Here is a 20,390-nt window from a genome sequence, read left to right on the forward strand (position 1 = left end):
GTTGCTTTGTTTCATTGACTGTCTATAGCATATTGTCTTTGAACTGTCGTAGATGTTTACATCTGATTTTTTTTTCTCTCTTTCCCAGGGTCTGTGTCTTTGTCTTGACTTTCAGTTTGATACCGTGGTTAAAGACAGACCCACAATATTGAGCAAGCTTTTACTCTTGCATTTTCTTAAACAAGATATTCCTGCTTTGAGCTGGGAGTTCTTTGTCAATAGATTTGAGACTCTTTCTCTGGAAGCACAGCTACATTTGGACTGCAACAAAGAATTTCCTTTTCCTACAAGTAAGTAGAATAAAGCCTTTGTTGTAAATAGCCATAGTTCCTGTTGTTCTTGATAGGCCAGCAGGAGACACTTGGAATGAGATTTAATTTCTCATGTGGAAGGTGATGTCTCTCTTGATTTCTTGAACTCAGTTCATCACATTTTTATGGAATATCTTTTATACTAATCCATGGATTTAACTATATTCTGGCACTCCAAAATCTGAATTCTTCACATTTCCTTGAAGGCCTTTTATAATCATTTGTGACGTAGGACCCTTAAATATTATTCAATCACTATGTTTTCAGTGTTTGGGAACAATTTTGTGAAATGTATTTTGCAATCTGCTTACCCTGTTTGTTAATCACTTGATTACATTTCTAAATAGATGGGGAAGAAATTATAAAATGATGTAATTTAATTTTGTTGTCTAAACAGAAAAATGATAAGGCATGGTGGATAAAGAACAGTCATGTTTTTCTTTAGGCAAAATTCATTATAGAAAGAGATGGGTAACTCACACATCTGTGCAAGATGTGTTTTTGTACTGAAACTGTATACGAATGGATCATTTCAAACTAGCTTTGTGACATAGCCAGGAAAGGGAAATAATAACTTTTTAAATTCCTCTTCAAAAGCTATCACTGCTGTGAGGACCAATGTTGCTAACCTCAGTGATGCTGCACTGTGGAAGATCAAGAGGGCTCGCTTTGCAAGGAACCGCCAGAAGAGCGTGCGGTCTCTGAGGGACAGTGTGAAAGGGCCTGCAGAATCCAAGAGGGCACTCTCCCTCCCTGAAACCCTGACCTCCAAAATTCGTTGAGTATCTTTTCCATTAAATTTGTTTAATGTCTTTCTGAGGCTGATTTTTCTTGTTGAATGTTCACAGAGAGTAGCAGATTTAGTAAATTGAGCTTGTTTGAAAAGTTTGGCTTTCAGATTCCCTAGAAAATCATCCTGGTGTGTAATGTCATGAAGGGCCCTTTTTAGTTGGTAGGTCTAGCAAAGCCTTGATCCAATGATAGATTCTTTTGAATTGTAGAAGGCAGAAGAATTGATTCTTGGCATGGAACCTACAAGTCCTAGAATTTGAATGTTTGCACACCAGCGTTGTGAACTAAGTGCTTTCTGAATAACAAGATCTGTGTGGCTAAGAGGTAGTGCTGAATTTTAAAACCCATTTTCTTTCCTTATATGCTAGAGCAGCCATATAATCCCCAAGACAAACCAATAATGATTGGTTTTGAAAAAGAAGTTTCTACTCAACTTTACCATATAATTTATAGATAGAACAATCTTTGTTGTTTATTACAAAGCAGTTTTCATATATAATTCTTTATAAAAATGTTGTCCTTTTTTTTGTTGTCCTTTTAAAGAGAATAAGTTTTTTGTGTATCAAAAAACTTTTTTTGTTGTCCTTTTAAAGAGAATAAGTTTTCTGTGTATCAAAGGACCTGATAAATTCTAATGTTTTCCAATGGCACAAGAGACAAATAATTAAAAATTCATAACTAAATTACCATGTTAATGAATAAATATATTTAAATATATTACTAACATAAAAATCATTAATGGACTTAATCTTTAAATGATATCTATGAAATTAATAAAATAACATTTAAGACATTGTTCTTATCCTGTCAGAAACTGAAAGATCTGCATTTTCTTTGGCATTTATTAGAAAGCAGCCTTATACCCATTTTTAAACTGCAAATATGATTTGAGTTGATTTATTACATTTATGACAAACTGTGGGAATGTGGTATTTTGAAATTTGGAAGAGTCAGCAAAAACCCTTAAGTAATTGATAACCCATGTTTTTCCACGGAGCAGAGATAATTAAGGTGATCATTTAAGAATAACCTAGAGTGGTGTGAGAACCTAGGCAAAGCTCAGATCCTAGAAACCTAGATTAAATAAATTATAATTTTTACATGAATTTCCCAGCTTGTTTATAATCTTGCTAATAGTTCGGGATATAAAAGTTATTTATTGTTTATTTCTTATTAATTGATTCACATGACAATTTTGAAGATTAAGAATTGAAGTAATATTGAAGAGGTTTTCTTAATATCCAAATAAAACCACAAAGCTTTTGTTGCATAGACATCTTTTATGTGATGTTAATTATAAGTAGGAAAACTAACCTTGCTCCTAACATCCAATGCAGTTAGCACTGAGTATGTTTTATAGGCTCAAGTTGTCTGTAATGCTTATTGAAATAGAGTTGTTGTTGATTTTTAAGCTATGAGGTTGACCAGGCAAGAGCAGTCTGCTCCAGCTCTCGGTGGGACACCTGAACAGACGCCAGGTGGGTACTTCTGACATTGAAGGGCTGTATACAAGTGTCTGCCATAGGTGGACAAGATAAGAATTTGGTGCAATCTTTGTTGCAATCTAACTGGACCAGAATGATATTCTTAGGATTCACAAGTTCATAAAGGTCTTATCCCAGATGCTCAAATATTTGAGTCCCTGATGTGGCAGCCCTTTCCATTTTATTCTTAGCAGAAGAGTTTTGATCCCATTAGCTTTTGGTCCAGTAAGAAGCATCATATTATTTGAGTTTGGACATTTCCCAGAGAGCAAATATTATAATAACTGTACACAGCACTTATATTTGTATGTGTATTTGCACATAGAAATATTATGTTCATGTGTATCTGCTATAAACAAGACATATTTCATTTACATTTTTAAAGGTTATACATTTGAACCACTATCATCCACTCATTCCCTTAGCTATTCCTGATTTGCAGTTCTGCATGCATTTCTGTTCTCAGAGAAAAGAGGAATTCCATTATTTAGGGGACTTTAGGTTTATATCTAGCATGACATAGTGTGATTTATCATTTGATTTCTATGATATTGCATCCTGAGCATTTCTATGAGCATCCTGAGGGTGGAAGAGCCATTGACAAGGAATTTTTTTTATATTTTAAAGAGAATAAAACAAAACAAAACAGAATAAAGCAAATCAGAACAGAACAATGCAAGTGATACAAAAGTCAAAACAAGATAACAGGAAATCAACAATGGCTACCATAATGTCTCTCATTTTCTTCAAAATAGCTGTCCATGCCATCTCAATAAAATCAAACAGAACAAAACCAATCAAAATAAAAGAATGAAAGTATTATAGGACTTCAAAATAAGATAACAGGAAATCAACAATGGTTACTGTCTCTTGTTTTCTTCAAAATAGCTGCCATACCTTCACACATAATAAAATCAAACAATACAAAACAGACTAAAACCAATCAAAACAATAGAATGAAATCATTACAGGACTTCAAAACAAGATAATAGGAAATGAACAATGGCTACTCTAGTGTATCTTGTTTTCTTCAAAATAACTGTCCATAGTATCACACATAATAAAATCAAATAAAACAAAACAATAAAACCAATCAAAAGAATGAAAGCATTATAGGACTTCAAAACAAATTGTTGATAGGAAATCAACAATTGTTACCATAATACATCCCATTATCTTCAAAATAGCGTCCTATACCATCAGACACAGTAAAATCCAACAAAACAAGACAAAATTATGACATAACAAAATTATGAAAGTGATACAACAATTCAAAACAAGATAATAGGTAATTAACAATGCTTACTACTTTCTCTTTTAGGCATTTCTTCTTCTATCACTTTCATGGTATCTTCTGTGCTTTTTGGATCCCACTAACTCCTTCAGTTTTTTATTCTAGGGCGATAAGTTGGTGTTCACCTGTATGAGTACAAACGATTTCACACATGAGCATGATCTGCAGTTGCATCCATTTACCTACAAGAACCATGAGATTATCCTACTTTATAGCTGGGTAGTCTTCCATTGTATGAAAAAACCATGTCTTTCTTATCCATTCTATTGTTGATGGGCAAGTTACCCTTGCTTTTTTCTGGTCGCCTGTTATGTGGAACAATTGTTTTATCTCCTTTGACTTACAGTCTATGAATTTCCTTTTGAGTTAAATGTATTTGTTGTATACAGTATATTAGTGGATCTTGTTTCTTAATCCACTCTCCCTGTATTTGTTTATATTGGTGAATTGAGGTCATCTACATTAATGGTTACAGCTGGCATGCATCGATCCATCTTTGCCATGCTATCCTACTGTTGTTCACCTTCCACTTTTCCCCTTCATTCAGTTGTCTGTCCTGTTTGGGGATCCTTCTCTGCTACTGTTCTTGGAACCCTGGTCATTTTTATCTTTCTCTAGAATATCCTTCAGTGCTCTCTATAGGGTTGGTTTGGTGGTCATGAATTCTTTCATTTGTTCTTTATCATGGAACTATCTTATGTCTCCATTAATTTTGAAAGACAATTTTGCAGAGTACATCATTCTGGGTTAGAAGTTGTTTTCTTTCAGGATTTGAAACACTTTATTCCAAATTTTTGACTTGATGGTTTGTGTTGACAAGTGTGCCATGGTTCTGATTGGTTTTGCTTTATAGATGATCTGTTTCTTTTCTCTAACAACTTTTAATATTTTGTTCTAGTGCTGAATTTCTAGGACCTTGGTAAATTATATGTCTGGGTATAGATTTGTTTTGGTTATGACTATTTTGAGTTCTATATGCCTCACTTATCTGTATACCAGATCCTTTTTCCTATGTTTCGGAAGTTTTCTGCTATCATTTCTGTAAACAGTCTTTTTGTGTCGTTTATGTTGACCTGTGTTTCTTTGCTGGCAACTATTACTCTAAAATTATTTTTCTTTGCATCATCTTGCAGCCATTGAATTGTTTTTTCTTAGTTCCTTGTTATTTTAAAGAGGTCTTTCCTTTCATGATCACTAGTTGTAATCCTGTCTTCAAGGTCAGAAAGTCTATCTTCAGTCTCTTTCAAGTGATTTTTGCCAGGTTTTGATTGACTTTTTAATTTCCAGATATCTCTTTGAATCTGTTTCATGCATTGTAATTCTTTCCTATATTGTTCATTCAAGGTTTCAATCATTTTCCTGTGCTCCTCTTTTTTTTATCTGTCTTATTTAGATATGTTAAGCAATTCTTTCATTATATTTCTTCTTTTACCTGAGACATTATTTGTGATTTGATTGCTGTTACAATCTCATGAAGTTGTTTCTTTACTTGAATTGCCATCCTCTCAGAGATTTCAGGTGTGTGACTCCATTTTTCTTCCATGACTGTATCTCGCAGACTTGTTCTGTGTGGAATGGAGGTCTGAGATTGCCTTTTGCTCCTTTGTCTTGACGTTCTCCTGGGTTCCTTCCAACAAGCTGGTTGTGGGGTCCCCAGAACTTCCCACTTTGGTTGCCCCTTCATGGTGTAGGGAAATGGGACAGGCACTTGGGTTCCTCTGACCCCAGGTTTAAAGGGAGTAACAGGGCATGTCCAGACCCATGCAGCTACACTGAGGTTTCCCTGATGGACAGGGGTGGGTGGTCACAGGACTGCTTCTCTCAGCCTGCATGTCTACACTGTGACTCCCCTGATGGTGGCAGACACACAGGAGTGTGTTTGTCTGATTCTCCCAACGAGTGTTGGCTGCCTGAAGGAAACAAAGGTCTCCAATGGTGGTCTGTATTGAGCATATCTGGCTGGGTCTCTCTGCCTGCACTGGCTGCCCACAGGAAGCAAGCCTTTTCAGATAATGACGACGAGCTGCAGAGGTGAATCTAGCTGCATGTTCCTGCCTGCACTGCCGCCTGCAGGAAGTAAGCTTTCTGATGACTTGCCAAGGATATTATGACTGAACATTATGCACACCAGTGGTGCCATTATTCACTGGGAAGATTGGAGAGGTTCTGAATACCTGCTTATTTGTCAAAAACAAATTTGGCACCTACTACCTATGTATCATAGTACAGAATATTTAGTTTTCAATCTAGGTAACTTTTAAGATAAACTTTTCAGAATGTTAGTAATCCTCTCAGAAATAACATTTCAAGAAAGAGGATTTTGAGGATAGCATGTATTATGTGTTATAGAAAAATTACTTGAAAGAGGAAGTCAGGAGTAGGAGAGGAAAAAAGCAAACCCCAAAAGTTGCGAATGCAGGTGGCAGATGGTGGCCAAAAGTATATTTTCTCTTTTAAAGCTGATGAGAAAAAAGGAATAGTGGGACTTGCAGAGTCCTTATACCTTGATATATACATTGCTCATCTTTCTACTGTGCTGTGATTTTAAAAAAGAAATAGGATATAAATAAGTGTCTGATCCAGAGCTTCATTGGAAATGTGAACTCCAACCAGCAGTTCCCATTCAATTAGGCCTCTTTGAGATTGCTCTTATGTAATTTGATGACTTTTCTTAATTTTTTCTCATCTTTTTCTCTTAAGGCTTTGTTGAAATGCTAGTCTTTAAATACCCATTTTAATCCAACCAAAAGAGTCCCTCTGAAGGAAAACAAGTACATGTGTTTCTTGAAGTTAAGAAAAGCTTTCACTCACCTAATTATCCCAACAAATGACCAAATGGGAAAGAGATAGATAATAACATTGTTTAAATTAAATATGAAGCTAACATTTTTAGGAAGGTAATTTGCATGACACTCCTATAAGTAAAACTTGCTTGGTTTTGGAAACAGTTGGCTTCCCTCACAAGGCAGTTTCAAACTGGTGTTCCATTTTTTACATTGTTACTTGTTGGACGTTGAATGTTTTAATTTGGAGGAAAGGCAGACCAGGATATTCATAAAATAGTGCAGGATGGTTTAAAATAGGAATTAAGTGGAGACCAAAGGACTTGCTTAAAGATCATTCTTTTGTTTGTTCTAAAGTAATGAGCTCCTCTGTGCAGACCTCTTCTTGAGGAGGCCTGAAATAAAGCAAATACTTAGTTGAGCAGCAAGACTTAATTTTGATTACTTTTTATACGGAATGTTTTTGACGACTCTTTGATCTTATCCTTTACATAGGAATCACAGCAAATGAAACAGAAAATTCTATTTTCTGCCAAAGGTGTATTCTTCAAGGCTTGTAAGGAGCTGATCCTCTGTGATTTTTATGAGTCAAACTGAAAGCCTTTGTACCTATAAAAAAAATTCATAGAATGCTATCACTGAAACATTAGAGATACGCTAACATCCCCATTTCATAGAAACATTTTATAGACTTTTGCACAAAGGAACAAGTGTCACAGGCTTGTTGGTGACAGATACGGACCTCAAGCCCAGAGTTTCTCAGTGCCCTATTTATAAGTCACATATGATCAGTACTTCTAGGAATTCAGCACTCTTTTTCATCCTAACAGATGAAATGTACAATATTTTGAAGTGCTAACCTGAAACCTGTGCAATTAGATGTAAGATATATTTTTGCTAATGTTAATGCATTTTTGTTCTTGCAGCATTAGCAAAAAATCCAGGGATTCTTTGTCTTTGGATACTTACTCTAGACACAAAAAATTAATATTGAATATTATCTGAATACAATGCAGCAGTTATATCAACACAGTACTAAACAAACACTATCAATCCTGTGAACACAAGGTAATTAATTATATCTTGTTTTTTATCATAAATAAATGATAAGTAAATACTAATAATACAATATTTCATATATGTATAGTCTTTTCCTAAAAAGAATACTTATGCAGTAAACTTTGACTTCCTAACAACTCTGGATATATGACAAATATTAATTTTTTACTTCAAACATGGACAGGAAACTGACACAGTGAAGAATTAAGTCATTCTGTTTAGCTGACTTGCTGAAGATCATGTCTGACTACTTAAGGGGCAGAACTGATACTTGCATTCAGGAGTCTTGGATCTCTTTTTTTTCTGCTAGAACTATCTCTTGATGAATTGGTCATAGGGTATTTCTTCCCTGTGGGACATGAGGCACCATTCTGCTTATAGAGTTGATCTGACCATTCAGGCCTGCTACAGTGCAGTTTAAGCTCACCTGTATCTAGAGCAAAGGGCCTTCCCCAAATTGGTGACCAGTGCTGACCAAATCCTCAGGGTGCAGCGTTTTCCCAGTTCTGTTCTAGCTGTGGAGAACTCTGGAGTTCTCTTGTCTACGTGTGTATCTACAAAGATATACTAAGTTAGTTGCACTGGTACAACTCTTGTACTGACCTCCTGCCTTGTTGTTAGTGTTCCAGCCTAGTATTCCAAATAACTTCCCTTTGGGCTCTCTCTTTCCTTTTACAGATAATTTAAAAATCAGTAGTTTTTAAACTTACAAAATACCCATTGATCATTAAAGTTAAAAATCAGAGGGTACAGTTGTTTTATGGGAATGCTCTTGTTTGAAATTATATTTTGGTATATTTTGGAAAATAAACTTTTTTAAGCCAACCTTTTTACTTGTTCTATCAGGATGCATGAAGAATGCAATGATGCATTAGAGCTTTCTACATTCTCAACTTGCCTGTGGTTAAGTAATGAAGATAAATTGTGAATACCAGTTAATTCTCATCTAGAGTACATGTAGTGGTACTTAGGGTGGTTACTGTCAAATGTAGTGGGAGGAGAGTTGTCTGCCACCTGGGGCAATCCGTGAGGGTTTTGTGGACAGGTGACTTTTAAAGCAGACTTGGATTGATGGACAGGATGTAAATACATAGTGATAAGATGTAGGATAGGAGAGGCCAAAAGTACCCATGAGGAGCAAGGAGAATATGAACGTGGCTGCTGGCATCAGCTTTCAAGACTTCCTCTTTCCCCTCTCCTTCCCCTTCCTCCTCCTCCTCCCTCCTTTCTCTTTCTCCCTTGTGCCCTGTCCCTCTCCTGTTCCTCCTTCCTTCCTTCCCTTCCTTCTCCTTCCTCCACCTTGTCCTCCTCTTCTTCCTCTTCCTCCTCCTTTCTCTTTCTCCTCCCCACCTCTCATCTTTCTTCTCCTCCTTCTTCCTCTTCCTCTTCCCTTTACTGTTCCTCCTCTTCCTCTCCTCTTTCTCCTTCCCCTTCCCATCCTCCTCTTTCTGATGATACTAGGGATTGAAACCAGAGCTACATCCTCACCCCTTTTTGTTCTTATTTTTTGTTTTGAGCTCTTCTACACTCTTCGATGACTGTATGTACACAACAGACCTGGTACAAATGGAGCTTTAAAGTAATGAGATATTGAGATCAATGAGGCAGTATAAATCAGACTCTGTGAAAAACACATCCTTATTTATAGCGTTTGAACATTGGCTCTTCTAGACCAAATGCAGATTAAGCTCCTGGGCAGAGTCTTTACTTCCTCCATCTAATTTTTACTTGTTGCTGTGACAGAGGGATCAGTGAGTCAACTTATACAGAGTGAGGTTCTCTGTTTCCCTAGTCATTTACTTGCTATTTGGGCACTTCATCAACTTTTCTCTTATATAGAGGACAGGATTGAAAATTTTACTTGAACTCAGTGTACTTTGATAGTTACCAAAAATAAGCATCTGTTATATGTCTGACATAGTTCCATATGCTTTGAAGGATATAAAAATAGAGAAGACATAGCAGTGCCTTCAAGGAGTGGACATTTAGTAAATGGATAAATAAAGTGTTCTGTTTGCATAGTAGTCCTCTGCCATGTGAATGTTAGGAAATGCTAAAGGAAATTCTCTATTCTTCTCTTTCTCCCTCCTATCTTCCTTTTCATTCTTATTTGTGGAAAGTATCAGAATTCAGGAATCACATCCAATTATTGAGGGGAGGGTGGCCATATTTATTCAGAATGGCTTCTGGGGTCCAGACCCACATAAAAGGGGGAAAAGAGTACTGTAGATCAAAATCACAAAAGTGGATCTATTCTGAGACCCACAAGTACCCGGCTTATAGGAATGAGAGCGTTGTGGGTGGAGTGACAGCAGACAAGTCTGGAAAAGCAGATCCTGATCATGCCTGCTTTCATATAACATTGACTCCTACTTTTGGAGTTTCAACCAGTTATTCAACTCTGAGGGGAAGTTGCAGTGGATACAGTCCACACTGAAGGTATGGTAGGGTTAGCACTGCCTCTGTGATTGTAAGGATGCCTTTATTTTTCTTATAGAAATCACAAAATCAAGCCTCTGAATACATTAAATTGCTATAGTTAAGATAGATAAAGGAACTGCATAGATTAGAATTAAAAACTATTAAAATTTTAAATTGTCATATCTTAGAGGAAATAATGTAGGTTTTTAGATTTAAAATGGAAATCCATTGTCTTTATCAATACACACCCCAACTTGTCTGCAGCTCATTTCTCTCAGAGAACTCGTTAAGGTGACTCTTTTGTGTGAAGAGTACCAGTCATAAGCCTACTCTATTTTAAAGACAGATGGTAAACTGCAGACTCGCAGTACCCATAATGGGAGGAGTAAACTCTTTTTTTGGAATTAAAATTTTTTTGAAAATTTATGTTTCATTAGTTTATTCTTTTTTCAGTTCGTTTAATGGTTTGTTAAAGATCAGTCATTACTAACAAGTAGAAGCAGCAGAGGTCAAACAGAAAGACTGAAAATTAACAAAGATGAATCCCAAAGATGAAGTGAGATCAGGGCATATATGAAATGCCAATCATTAGGAAAACACGATTTTCTGGGAAAACGTAAGGCTTCACACACTTTTGGAAAAAATGTCCATTTGTAATGGGAATGAGTTTTTGCAGTTTAAAGTGGAGTCTGACAGCTTATTTTCTAGACTTGACTTGGGATAGAAAAACAGGAGGCAAGCCCCTAATTGGAAGCTTCCTTTGAATTCTAATCTATGAGCTCTTTCGATTTTCAGGGCTATAAATCAAAAGTACAATTCCCTTTCAGACATTTTCCATTAAAAAAACTTTGTAATTTTGGAGTCTAGTCATTTTAGAGTTGGAGGAGCCAGTCTAGACAGCAATGCATGTTCTCCTTAACCTTGCTCCTCAGAGCTAAAAGGAATTGAGTGTTGATACTATACTACAATAGCCATTACCTGCTGCTACAATAACATTGGGTCCTTCAGGGAACCTGGATTCGCATTCTTGACTCACTCTTGGCCCAAACTTGCTCAAAGTATTAATGTTCCTCTAGTTATAAAGTAGTACAATAATCTGTATTTTTAATGAAAAAAGAAAGTTCTATAAACTTTTAAAATTTACTTTATAAGTACTTACCTAAGTATTTCTTTTGACCAAATTCTATAGTAACGTGTTTAATGTAGTTGTAATGTACAATCATGCTTTGTATTTTGAGCCTCTTAGTGTTCCACATAAATTTATTTCTTTTCTGATGCATATCTAATAAATAATATTAATTCGTTCATTACTCTACACATTCAAATCATTTGAATGATTTTTGGTAGAAAAATTCCCTAACATATATTGCTTCATGAACAAACTTGAGACAGAAAGTTTCCTTCATGAACAAACTTGAGACAGAAAATGTTAATATCCTAATGACATGTTGACAAACATCATAGGATTTCCCCTACATCAGAACATTTAGACAAAGTTGATTCTGCCACCTCTTAGTCATCGTCAATGAGCTCTTCTCTGCCACCTCTTAGTCATCGTCAATGAGCTCTTCTCAGCTTACCATTTTTGAACAGACTAACATTATTGTGATCATCTAGGGAAACTAGATAACCAAGCTTGTTACCTTATATGCAAGTCTTAATTAGTGATCTCCGAATTTGACATTACCTTCATACAGCCACCCCAGGGAAGAATGTTTGGGCCTCAGACAGCTAATTTCTATAGTCCATGAAGATATTTATTATATCTTGCTTATTTTGACAAAATCCTGGAAGACTGATATTGTTCCAGATTAACTGAAGAGTCAGTGGATATAAGCTGCTACCTAGTTGTGGTGCGTCATTTACACAAAAGTTATAATTGATGTAGCCAGGGCCTTATTTACAATGATTTTACCAATCATTTAGTGTAATTTTTGTCATCATTTAGTGTAATTTTTCCTTGAAGCATTAGAGATGAGAATGCTGGTGTGCTGACCTAACTTCTTAGACAAAAGCTTTCTTTTTAATTTGGAAATTCTAATGTTGCTTATCAAAGGAAGGATATGAATTTGAGTCGTCCCCAAAGCATAAATATAAAAGAGCAAATATCAATCTTCTTTCATTTAAAGACCTAAACCAAATCTTAAAAGGGGCAAAGGAACAATATCTAATATGTCTTACTTTGAAAAGTGACAAAGAAGGTCAATGCCAGTGTGTTACTCAGGTAGCTACCTAATAGGCTAAGAGGAAGCCAAGGACTGAGGTATTCCTTGCATGTGAACTTTCAGCTCGCTTTCGTGTGGTATTTTTCTGTTTTTAAACATTCTTACTTCTCTTTCTCCCTTTCTGTCTTTGCCGCCTCCCCTTGTATGTTCCTCATTACATATTGCAGCAGTTTTAATTTGCTATTTACAATTTTGACTATCTCATTCAAAGAATATACGCCGGTATGTCAAGATTTGGAATTTTTTTTTTAAATCAGCAGACTCATGAATGTAAATGAATTCAGGTGGCAAAGTAGTCCAATGAATCTTTTTGTGTTCAGTGGATGCCAGACTACTATTTTTGTGGTTGTTCATTTAACAAAACTGGAAGGGAAACTTCTCATTATCATTGAGTATAAGACTTTGCCAGCATATTTAAAAATTGCTAAATGCAGCTTAGCAATGGTGGGAGGACAACACTGTCTCACCTCTGTGTGATTTTGTCTCCTCCTTCTCACTCTTGAATAATCTGGTTAGCGATGAATGTGGTGGCTTCTGCCTCTGAAGTGATGCTTTGCCTAGGAGGCCATTTGGTACCTTTGAGGTTCTTGTCTAGAAAAGAAACTTTAAATATATAGTAGAAACAGAGAAAATGGTCTTTACCAACATCAAGTGATATTTTGGTGTAAACTTGTTTGCTGGGGTGCTGCCCACTGATAGCCTTTCTTGCACTGACAGGTCAACAATCTCCTGAGAATGACAATACCATCAAGGACCTGCTCCCAGAAGATGCAGGGATTGACCACCAGACAGTTCACCAGCTGATCACAGTGCTAATGAAGTTCATGGCCAAGGATGAGAGCAGCGCGGAGTCAGACATCAGCAGCGCAAAGGCCTTCAACACCGTCAAGCGACACCTGTATGTCTTACTTGGTTATGACCAACAGGAAGGCTGCTTCATGATTGCACCTCAGAAAATGCGCCTGTCAACTTGTTTTAATGCATTTATTGCTGGAATTGCCCAAGTAAGTATACTAACAACTTTCAGAAGTCACAATATTAGATTTTGGATATAAGCAAGGCATAAAATTCCATTTAGAAACTCATGCTGATTGAGTATAAATAAAAGATCGTGCAAATTAGTTGGCATTAGTCAGTTTGTGAAGATTAACATAGAAATAAATAAGAATCAGCAGCTTAGTATCATGAAGGGAATGTTTTTGTAAAATGTGACATAAAATTGATCATTTTAGCCATATTTCAACTTACGATTTGGTGGCATTAAGCCCTTGGACTTTGTTATGCAACCACCATTCTCCATCTCTAGACTTTATCATTCTAAAATTCTATACCCATTAAATGATAAAGAGGTGGAAGTTGTCATGTGAGTTTTTTAAAAAGTCCTTTTCCTTTTTGACTTCCAGTGGAGAGTTATGGTAATCATTATTGGCTTTTCCATGTTTATCTGCTACTTCAAACTGTTGTATCACATGCCATTCTCTGTATTTCCCACACTACTTATCCATTCCCCTAGTGATGGACTTCATATTGTCTCCAACTCCTTACTACAGCAGACAGCTTAGTAATGGACATCCTGTATATGCACCTATAAACTACTGTGAGAATTCTTTTGCGATATGGATGCAGGAACAAAATTGCTGGATAATTGGCAAATATTTGTGACTAGTTAAATTAATGCTATTCGTTTTGCTCTCTAGGGTAACTGCACCAGTCTGCAAGGGTGTAGGACTTGGGGCTAAAAAGATGTTAATGTCAACTGCAGTTTTGCCACTCTTATTAGTTCTTAGGCATCCCCTTCTCATTTGCTCATCAGTAACAGATTTATTAGAGATGACATATTGCAGAGCACTTAATCAGTGGCTGTCTCATGGTATGGACTCAAGAGATGGTAATCATTACTATCAGTGAGCTCAAACACTGTAGTATAATGAAAACAAATAAGCAAAGTGAGAGTAGTATGCATGTAGTTAATCTCTTACTGATACTGGTAACTGATAATTCCGTATTGTTGAATATGGAGATTAATTTCAATTTGGGACAGCAAAGCCTTGCCGAATATCTTTACGCATAGTTCTTAGAATGCTTATTTGATTATTTCCTTAGAGAGTGCATTTAATTGCTATATAAAAGGGTATGTGCTTTTTTTTAAAACTCTGAATACATCCTGTCATGAAAGGTTGTACTAAGTGGTGCGAGTGGTATATACTAGTGCCCATTCTGGTTGCCAGTATAATTTTTTTCCCAGTAAGCCTAGTTCAATTCTAGTTAACAGTTTAATATTTTAAATAATCTATTTTTTATTTTCAGTAGATAATGAAGTAAATAGAAAAAAGCTTTCAATTTACAATATTTCTTGTGAGGTTGAGCTTTTCTCCTTTTATGTATACTGGCTATTGTTACTACTAATATTTTGTGAGATGCATGTGTTTTTGTTGTGATAGTTTAAATTTTTCCTTTTGACTTCTAAGGATTCTTTATAGTTTTCTTTCAGTTACTAATATTTTTCCTGTTTCAGGTTATGGACTATAACATTAACTTGGGAAAACATCTTCTTCCCTTGGTAGTTCAGGTGCTCAAATACTGCTCTTGTCCTCAACTACGGCATTATTTCCAACAGCCGCCTCGTTGTTCCCTCTGGTCCCTAAAACCTCACATCCGGCAGATGTGGTTGAAGGCCTTACTTGTCATCCTTTACAAGGTGAATTGCTGCAGTCCCTCTGTTTTTGGGTGGAGTGGTCCTCTTAGAGAGTTCAGCTTTAGGAAAACACCTAAGAGATTTGAGAATTTGCTAGGATAAAAAAATTTGACTTTTAGAAGAATCATCATGATATTTCTCTCAGTTAGTATTGAGAAGCAAGAACTACTGAAATGAAAGTAGAAATGGGAGGCCATATCAATACATGCTCTCACAATGTTTTTAAAAATAGTGAATTGTGAGGAACTGATTAGTAACTTCTGATTGTGCTCATATTCTCAGCTAGAAAACGAAGAAGATATTTGAAATTGTATTCACCAGTTATCTATACCAAATAATGTTCTTGAAGGCAGTTGTAACTGTAAACTGGCCTGTTTTACTTTCATTGGAAGAGGAAGAGAATATATATATATATATAGCCATGATCAAAAATCTGTGTTTTTACTTTTCTATATAGTCTTTTTATACCCAAAAGATACTAAGAGAGAATCTGGCATGACCAATTAGAAAAGCTTATTTTTTAAAATGACTGTTTGTATTTTTCTCCCTCTCTTTTATTGATCAGTATCCATACAGAGACTGTGATATCAGCAAAATCCTGCTGCACCTGATTCACATAACAGTCAATACGCTCAATGCACAGTACCATAGCTGCAAGCCCCATGCAACGACAGGACCTCTGTACAGTGACAACAGTAATATAAGCAGATACAGCGAAAAAGAGAAAGGTACTTTCCATATAAAAATTCTACCCACAAATTTGTTTATATACGTAATATGTTTATGGACAGTTCTTTTCTTAGGACATAAAGGAGTGCTCTCAAATATCATTGTGAAATAAAACAAATCACTATTTTTTAAATCTCAACTTTCCCATGAATGTTGCTATCTTAACTTTTTAATTGAGAAATAACTGATATGTTTCTAAAATCCTTAAGAAATCATGTTATGTAAAATGTTTTCAGCCATTTGATTAAGAAAGTTTTATAAACTTTTCCTTATATGTTGGAGACATCTTGTTTTTGGACTGTCTTGGTTGGTAATTAGAAGAGCCATCATTTAAGATTCGCTAGTTTACCCCTGAACTTGGTACCCATAGAATTTGAATGGAGTCTAAATTTGTTGAAATGCTTTTTTCTTAGCCTCATTATTGAAATTTAACAGTTCTAGTGCATAAGTTTGAGTTATTTCCAATGTTGACAATTTTTCTATTGATAACTTTCCCTCAAAGGAGACAGCAGAATTAAACTTTAATTATAATAAAATTATGGTCTGGGTGTTTTCAGGTGCGAGATAAAGAACCAAGGTTCGTATCTGTAGTGAATGTCACACATGGTATGATTAGACACATCATCTATTCCAATTCTGGGAGAAAGCCAGGTGTCTGGTGACCACTTATAGTGTCAATACAACCCGAATTCTTAGGAAATACCTTAGTAGGAGGAATTGGAGCCAGGGTTACATTGTTTGTCTATTGCTTAAAGAGTCAAGAATCTAGGTTGACTTCTTTAAATTCTGGAACTATTCAGATCCTTCTTGAAGACTATCTTGCCTACTAGCTTAGGTTGTAGTCTTTGGGTAATCGGGTGGGGGTAAGTTCTATTAAATTGTGAGTGTTCTCAGTGTTTGGGCTGATCCCAGATGAACCTTTCTGCATAGGAGATGCCATCTTCTGTCTTCCTTTCTCTAATATTTAGCATATTTTGAAAATTATTACACAGCTGTGTAATGGAAATCTCAATAGCTATTTGTTCAAAAACTGTATATTTCAAAGATTATTTTAAAAAGGATAAAAAAGAGAAATAAAATAGATCATTTTGTTACATTTCTCCAGAAACTTGAGAATTTGGTGGACATTCTCATCTCTGTGGAAGTTCACTGGGAGCTTTGTATCCATTTTGGTCTATAATATTTTTATTTGATTTAAAAAGATTATTATGGTTATTTCTGCATTTACTGCTTTAGATTTTATTTGCTTGTAGACTTTTGTGCATTAGGATAGGATAAATCCTTAAAACTTAACACTTTTATTCTTCCTTTGTATTTAAGAAATTTTGAATAATCATAATCCCACCGCAGCCTCATTTTATCATATATAGCTATAAACATAGGCCAAATCTAATTCTAGTGTACTCAGTTCAAATAGTAGGTTAATTCCATTTATTGTGTTACTAAAATGCATGTTAATATCCTTTTCTTTTGCTGCTTCGTATATGGTATTGGCCTTTCCAAAGGATGGAAAAAGAAAATTGTTTAAGTGTACTTTGTGAGTTGCAACATAACAATTCTTTGCCTACTAATGTGTATTTAGGTTTATTTTATTTTAAAAGTGAACACACGGGGATAGAAGAAAGGACAAAGATATAAGTTTAGTAGGCATGCCAAGTGATCCATTTGTTATGGAGACTTAAGATTAGAAAAGTCAAAAATTCTTTCTGGGATTCATCAGACCTGTAAGAGTTACACATGGTAAACACCTCACAGAAGAGTCTTCTTTAATAGGAAGAAATGTTATTTTCTGTTTTCCTTTTCCTTTATTTTACCCTTTCAGTCCATAATCATTTGTGGAGCTTTTGAGATGACAAGTGGCTTTTCTAAGCTTTATCTGTGTGTTGTGTGTTTCATTGCAAATGTAGAGTACAGTATTTTGCATTCACAAAGTATAAGGTGCATGTACTGTTAGGCTGTGTCTATGCCAGTTCCCGTATCCCAACAAGGCATATACTTTTTGGAAGGGGCAAGACCCACTAATCTTGTTTAATTTCCCTTTGTGAAATTAGCCTGAAATTCTACTCAGTACAGGCAAGTTCAAGTATCGTCATAAACTTCTGAGCAAAATAGCTGGCATCTGTGTATCATTTGGTTTTAAGCGTACTGGAAAAGTTTCGCCAGGAATGCTCTATTGGAATATTGAAATGCTTCTCAAAAATGCTGCCAATTGTCACATAAAAAACGATGGGTAATCTTCCAACAGGTTGCATTGCTCAGCCTATGGTTAATTTGAAGCCTGGGTGAAATATCAACCCATTGCTAGACTTGAAGAAAACACCCCAGACTGTTCCAGAATGCTTTCACTGAAATGCTTGTGTAGACACAGCCTAAGAGAGAGTAACCTCTTAAGTGTAATTTTGACTTTCTCTCCCCAATTAGAAGAAGATAGTGTTTTTGATGAATCTGATATTCATGATACACCTACTGGACCCTGCAATAAAGAGTCTCAAACTTTTTTTGCAAGATTGAAAAGGATAGGCGGCAGCAAAATGGTGAAATATCAGCCGGTTGAGATGAATGTTCAGAGAAGTATGAATTTTTTCTCTTAGTAATTTTATGCAGAAATGTTGTACTCTACTGTTTGTTTGGGGTGAAATCTTAATTTTATTATGTTACCACATATTTTGATATTGTTGATTTTATATATATGTATGCACAACAGTATATATATACACATTTATATATATACGTGAATTAACAGATACATCATTAACGTCATGATTGTCTTCAAGGGCCATTGCTTGATTTGATTTGTTGCAAAATGTTTGCTTCTCTTTCACACAATATGAATACAGTTTCCTAGATCTGCCTCAGCCAAAAAATGATCCCCTCTTCTATGTACAAATGAACAGAGCTGAGGAATTATCCTAAAGCTTGATTTTGGAAATCAGATCTTAAACTACCTTTTTGATTTCTTTCATTCCAAAATTTTTCAGTTTCTGAAATTAGAATGAGCCTTACAAGAATTTGGCCAGAAAGTCAGATTTCCATTCTGGTGGAGCTGGGATTGTGATTATGATTTATGCCAATAGTGTGCCCAAATATGAGGGGAAAGATGGTAAAATCTCCAAGTAAAATAGTACTAGCTTTTTCTGTTTTAATTAGGTGAAATAGAACTGGCTGAATATAGAGAAACGGGTGCTTTACAAGACAGCATTCTCCACTGTGTGAGAGAAGAAAGTGTTCAGAAAAAAAAGCTGCGCTCTTTAAAACAAAAATCTCTTGATATAGGGAATGCAGACTCCCTCTTGTTTACATTAGATGAGCATCGTAGAAAGTCTTGCATAGATCGGTGTGACATAGATAAGCCTCCTGCCCAAGCTGCTTACATCATACAAAGACAAAATGACCATGGACGTTCTAGACAGAACTCTGCTACAAGGCCTGACACCATTGAAATACCTGAGAACCCAGCTATGGAGAGTTTTCAAGAAACCCGAAGGCCTGTAATACCAGAAGTTAGGTTAAACTGCATGGAGACATTTGAGGTGAAAGTTGACTCTCCAGCGAAGGCTGCTCCTAAAGAAGATTTAGATCTGATAGATTTGTCTTCTGATTCAACATCGGGGCCTGAAAAACACTCCATACTCTCAACTTCAGACAGCGACTCTCTTATATTTGAACCTCTTCCACCTCTCAGAATCGTGGAGAGTGATGAAGAGGAAATGATGAACCAGGGAAATGATGGCGCTTCCGGTAACAATGCTGCCTCCTCCCCCTCTACCCTGAGCCATCCCTCCGTCCTCAGCCTAAGCACTACTCCTCTTGTGCAAGTAAGTATAGAGGACTGTTCCAAAGATTTCTCCTCTAAGGACTCAGGAAATAATCAGTCAGTAGATAACAAAGACTCTGCACTCATATTCCTGGAAGATCCTACGGACTCGGAAGGTTTTTCAAAGCCAGAGGAACTGCGAGAGTTCTCTGGCAGCCCACTAACACTTAAGCAAAAGCGAGATCTCCTCCAGAAGTCATTTGCTCTCCCTGAGATGTCAGTGGATGATAATCATTACCCTGGCACTGAGGAAGAGAAACCTGGGCAGATGCCAACCTCAGGGGTAAAAACTGTACTTCTCAAAGTTCCTGAAGATGCTGAGAATCCAACAGAAAGTGAGAAGCCTGATACCAGTGCCGAATCTGATACAGAACAGAATCCTGAAAGGAAGGTGGAGGATGGAGCTGAGGAATCAGAATTTAAGATTCAGATTGTTCCCAGGCAGAGGAAACAAAGAAAGATTGCAGTCAGTGCTATCCAGAGAGAGTACCTTGACATCTCCTTCAACATTCTAGACAAATTGGGAGAACAGAAAGATCCAGGTAAGCTCATCTCTCTTCTTTTTCCCAGCCTTACCTTCAAGTTTGCGCATCTTACCTGGCAGAGTTTTGGCAAAGAATATCTATCAAACTCAAAGTCTTATAATATCAGAGTCTTATAATATCAAAGTCTTATAATATCAGCCATTATAATGGCTTCATTCTTCCTGCTCTGAATTCTTCCTGCTAAGTTAGTAGAATGTGGTGGATTCAGTTGTGGTTTCTTCTGGCTCCATAAATGTTT

At 36.1% G+C, this 20,390-nt stretch overlaps 1 protein-coding gene across 10 annotated transcripts in view; it reads left to right on the forward strand.

Moving 5' to 3' along the window:
• Positions 1 to 20,390, forward strand: part of Unc79 (unc-79 homolog, NALCN channel complex subunit) — a 272,072-nt gene that overhangs the window by 161,391 nt on the left and 90,291 nt on the right. For 5 of the 10 annotated variants that reach the window (XM_063241428.1, XM_063241425.1, XM_063241421.1 and 2 more), the window contains 8 exons: positions 89 to 290; positions 909 to 1,088; positions 2,516 to 2,581; positions 13,087 to 13,373; positions 14,885 to 15,067; positions 15,630 to 15,792; positions 18,215 to 18,364; positions 18,941 to 20,149. In XM_063241428.1, coding sequence (XP_063097498.1) covers positions 89 to 290; positions 909 to 1,088; positions 2,516 to 2,581; positions 13,087 to 13,373; positions 14,885 to 15,067; positions 15,630 to 15,792; positions 18,215 to 18,364; positions 18,941 to 20,149 — 2,440 coding nt within the window. The remainder of the gene's footprint in view (positions 1 to 88; positions 291 to 908; positions 1,089 to 2,515; positions 2,582 to 13,086; positions 13,374 to 14,884; positions 15,068 to 15,629; positions 15,793 to 18,214; positions 18,365 to 18,940; positions 20,150 to 20,390) is intronic. The other 5 variants (XM_063241429.1, XM_063241430.1, XM_063241423.1 and 2 more) reach the window with 4 other exon arrangements.

This window comes from Cavia porcellus, unplaced genomic scaffold (assembly GCF_034190915.1).
Source record: "Cavia porcellus strain 051 isolate PalLab524CR breed Dunkin Hartley unplaced genomic scaffold, mCavPor4.1 scaffold_31, whole genome shotgun sequence".
NCBI lineage: Eukaryota > Metazoa > Chordata > Mammalia > Rodentia > Caviidae > Cavia > Cavia porcellus.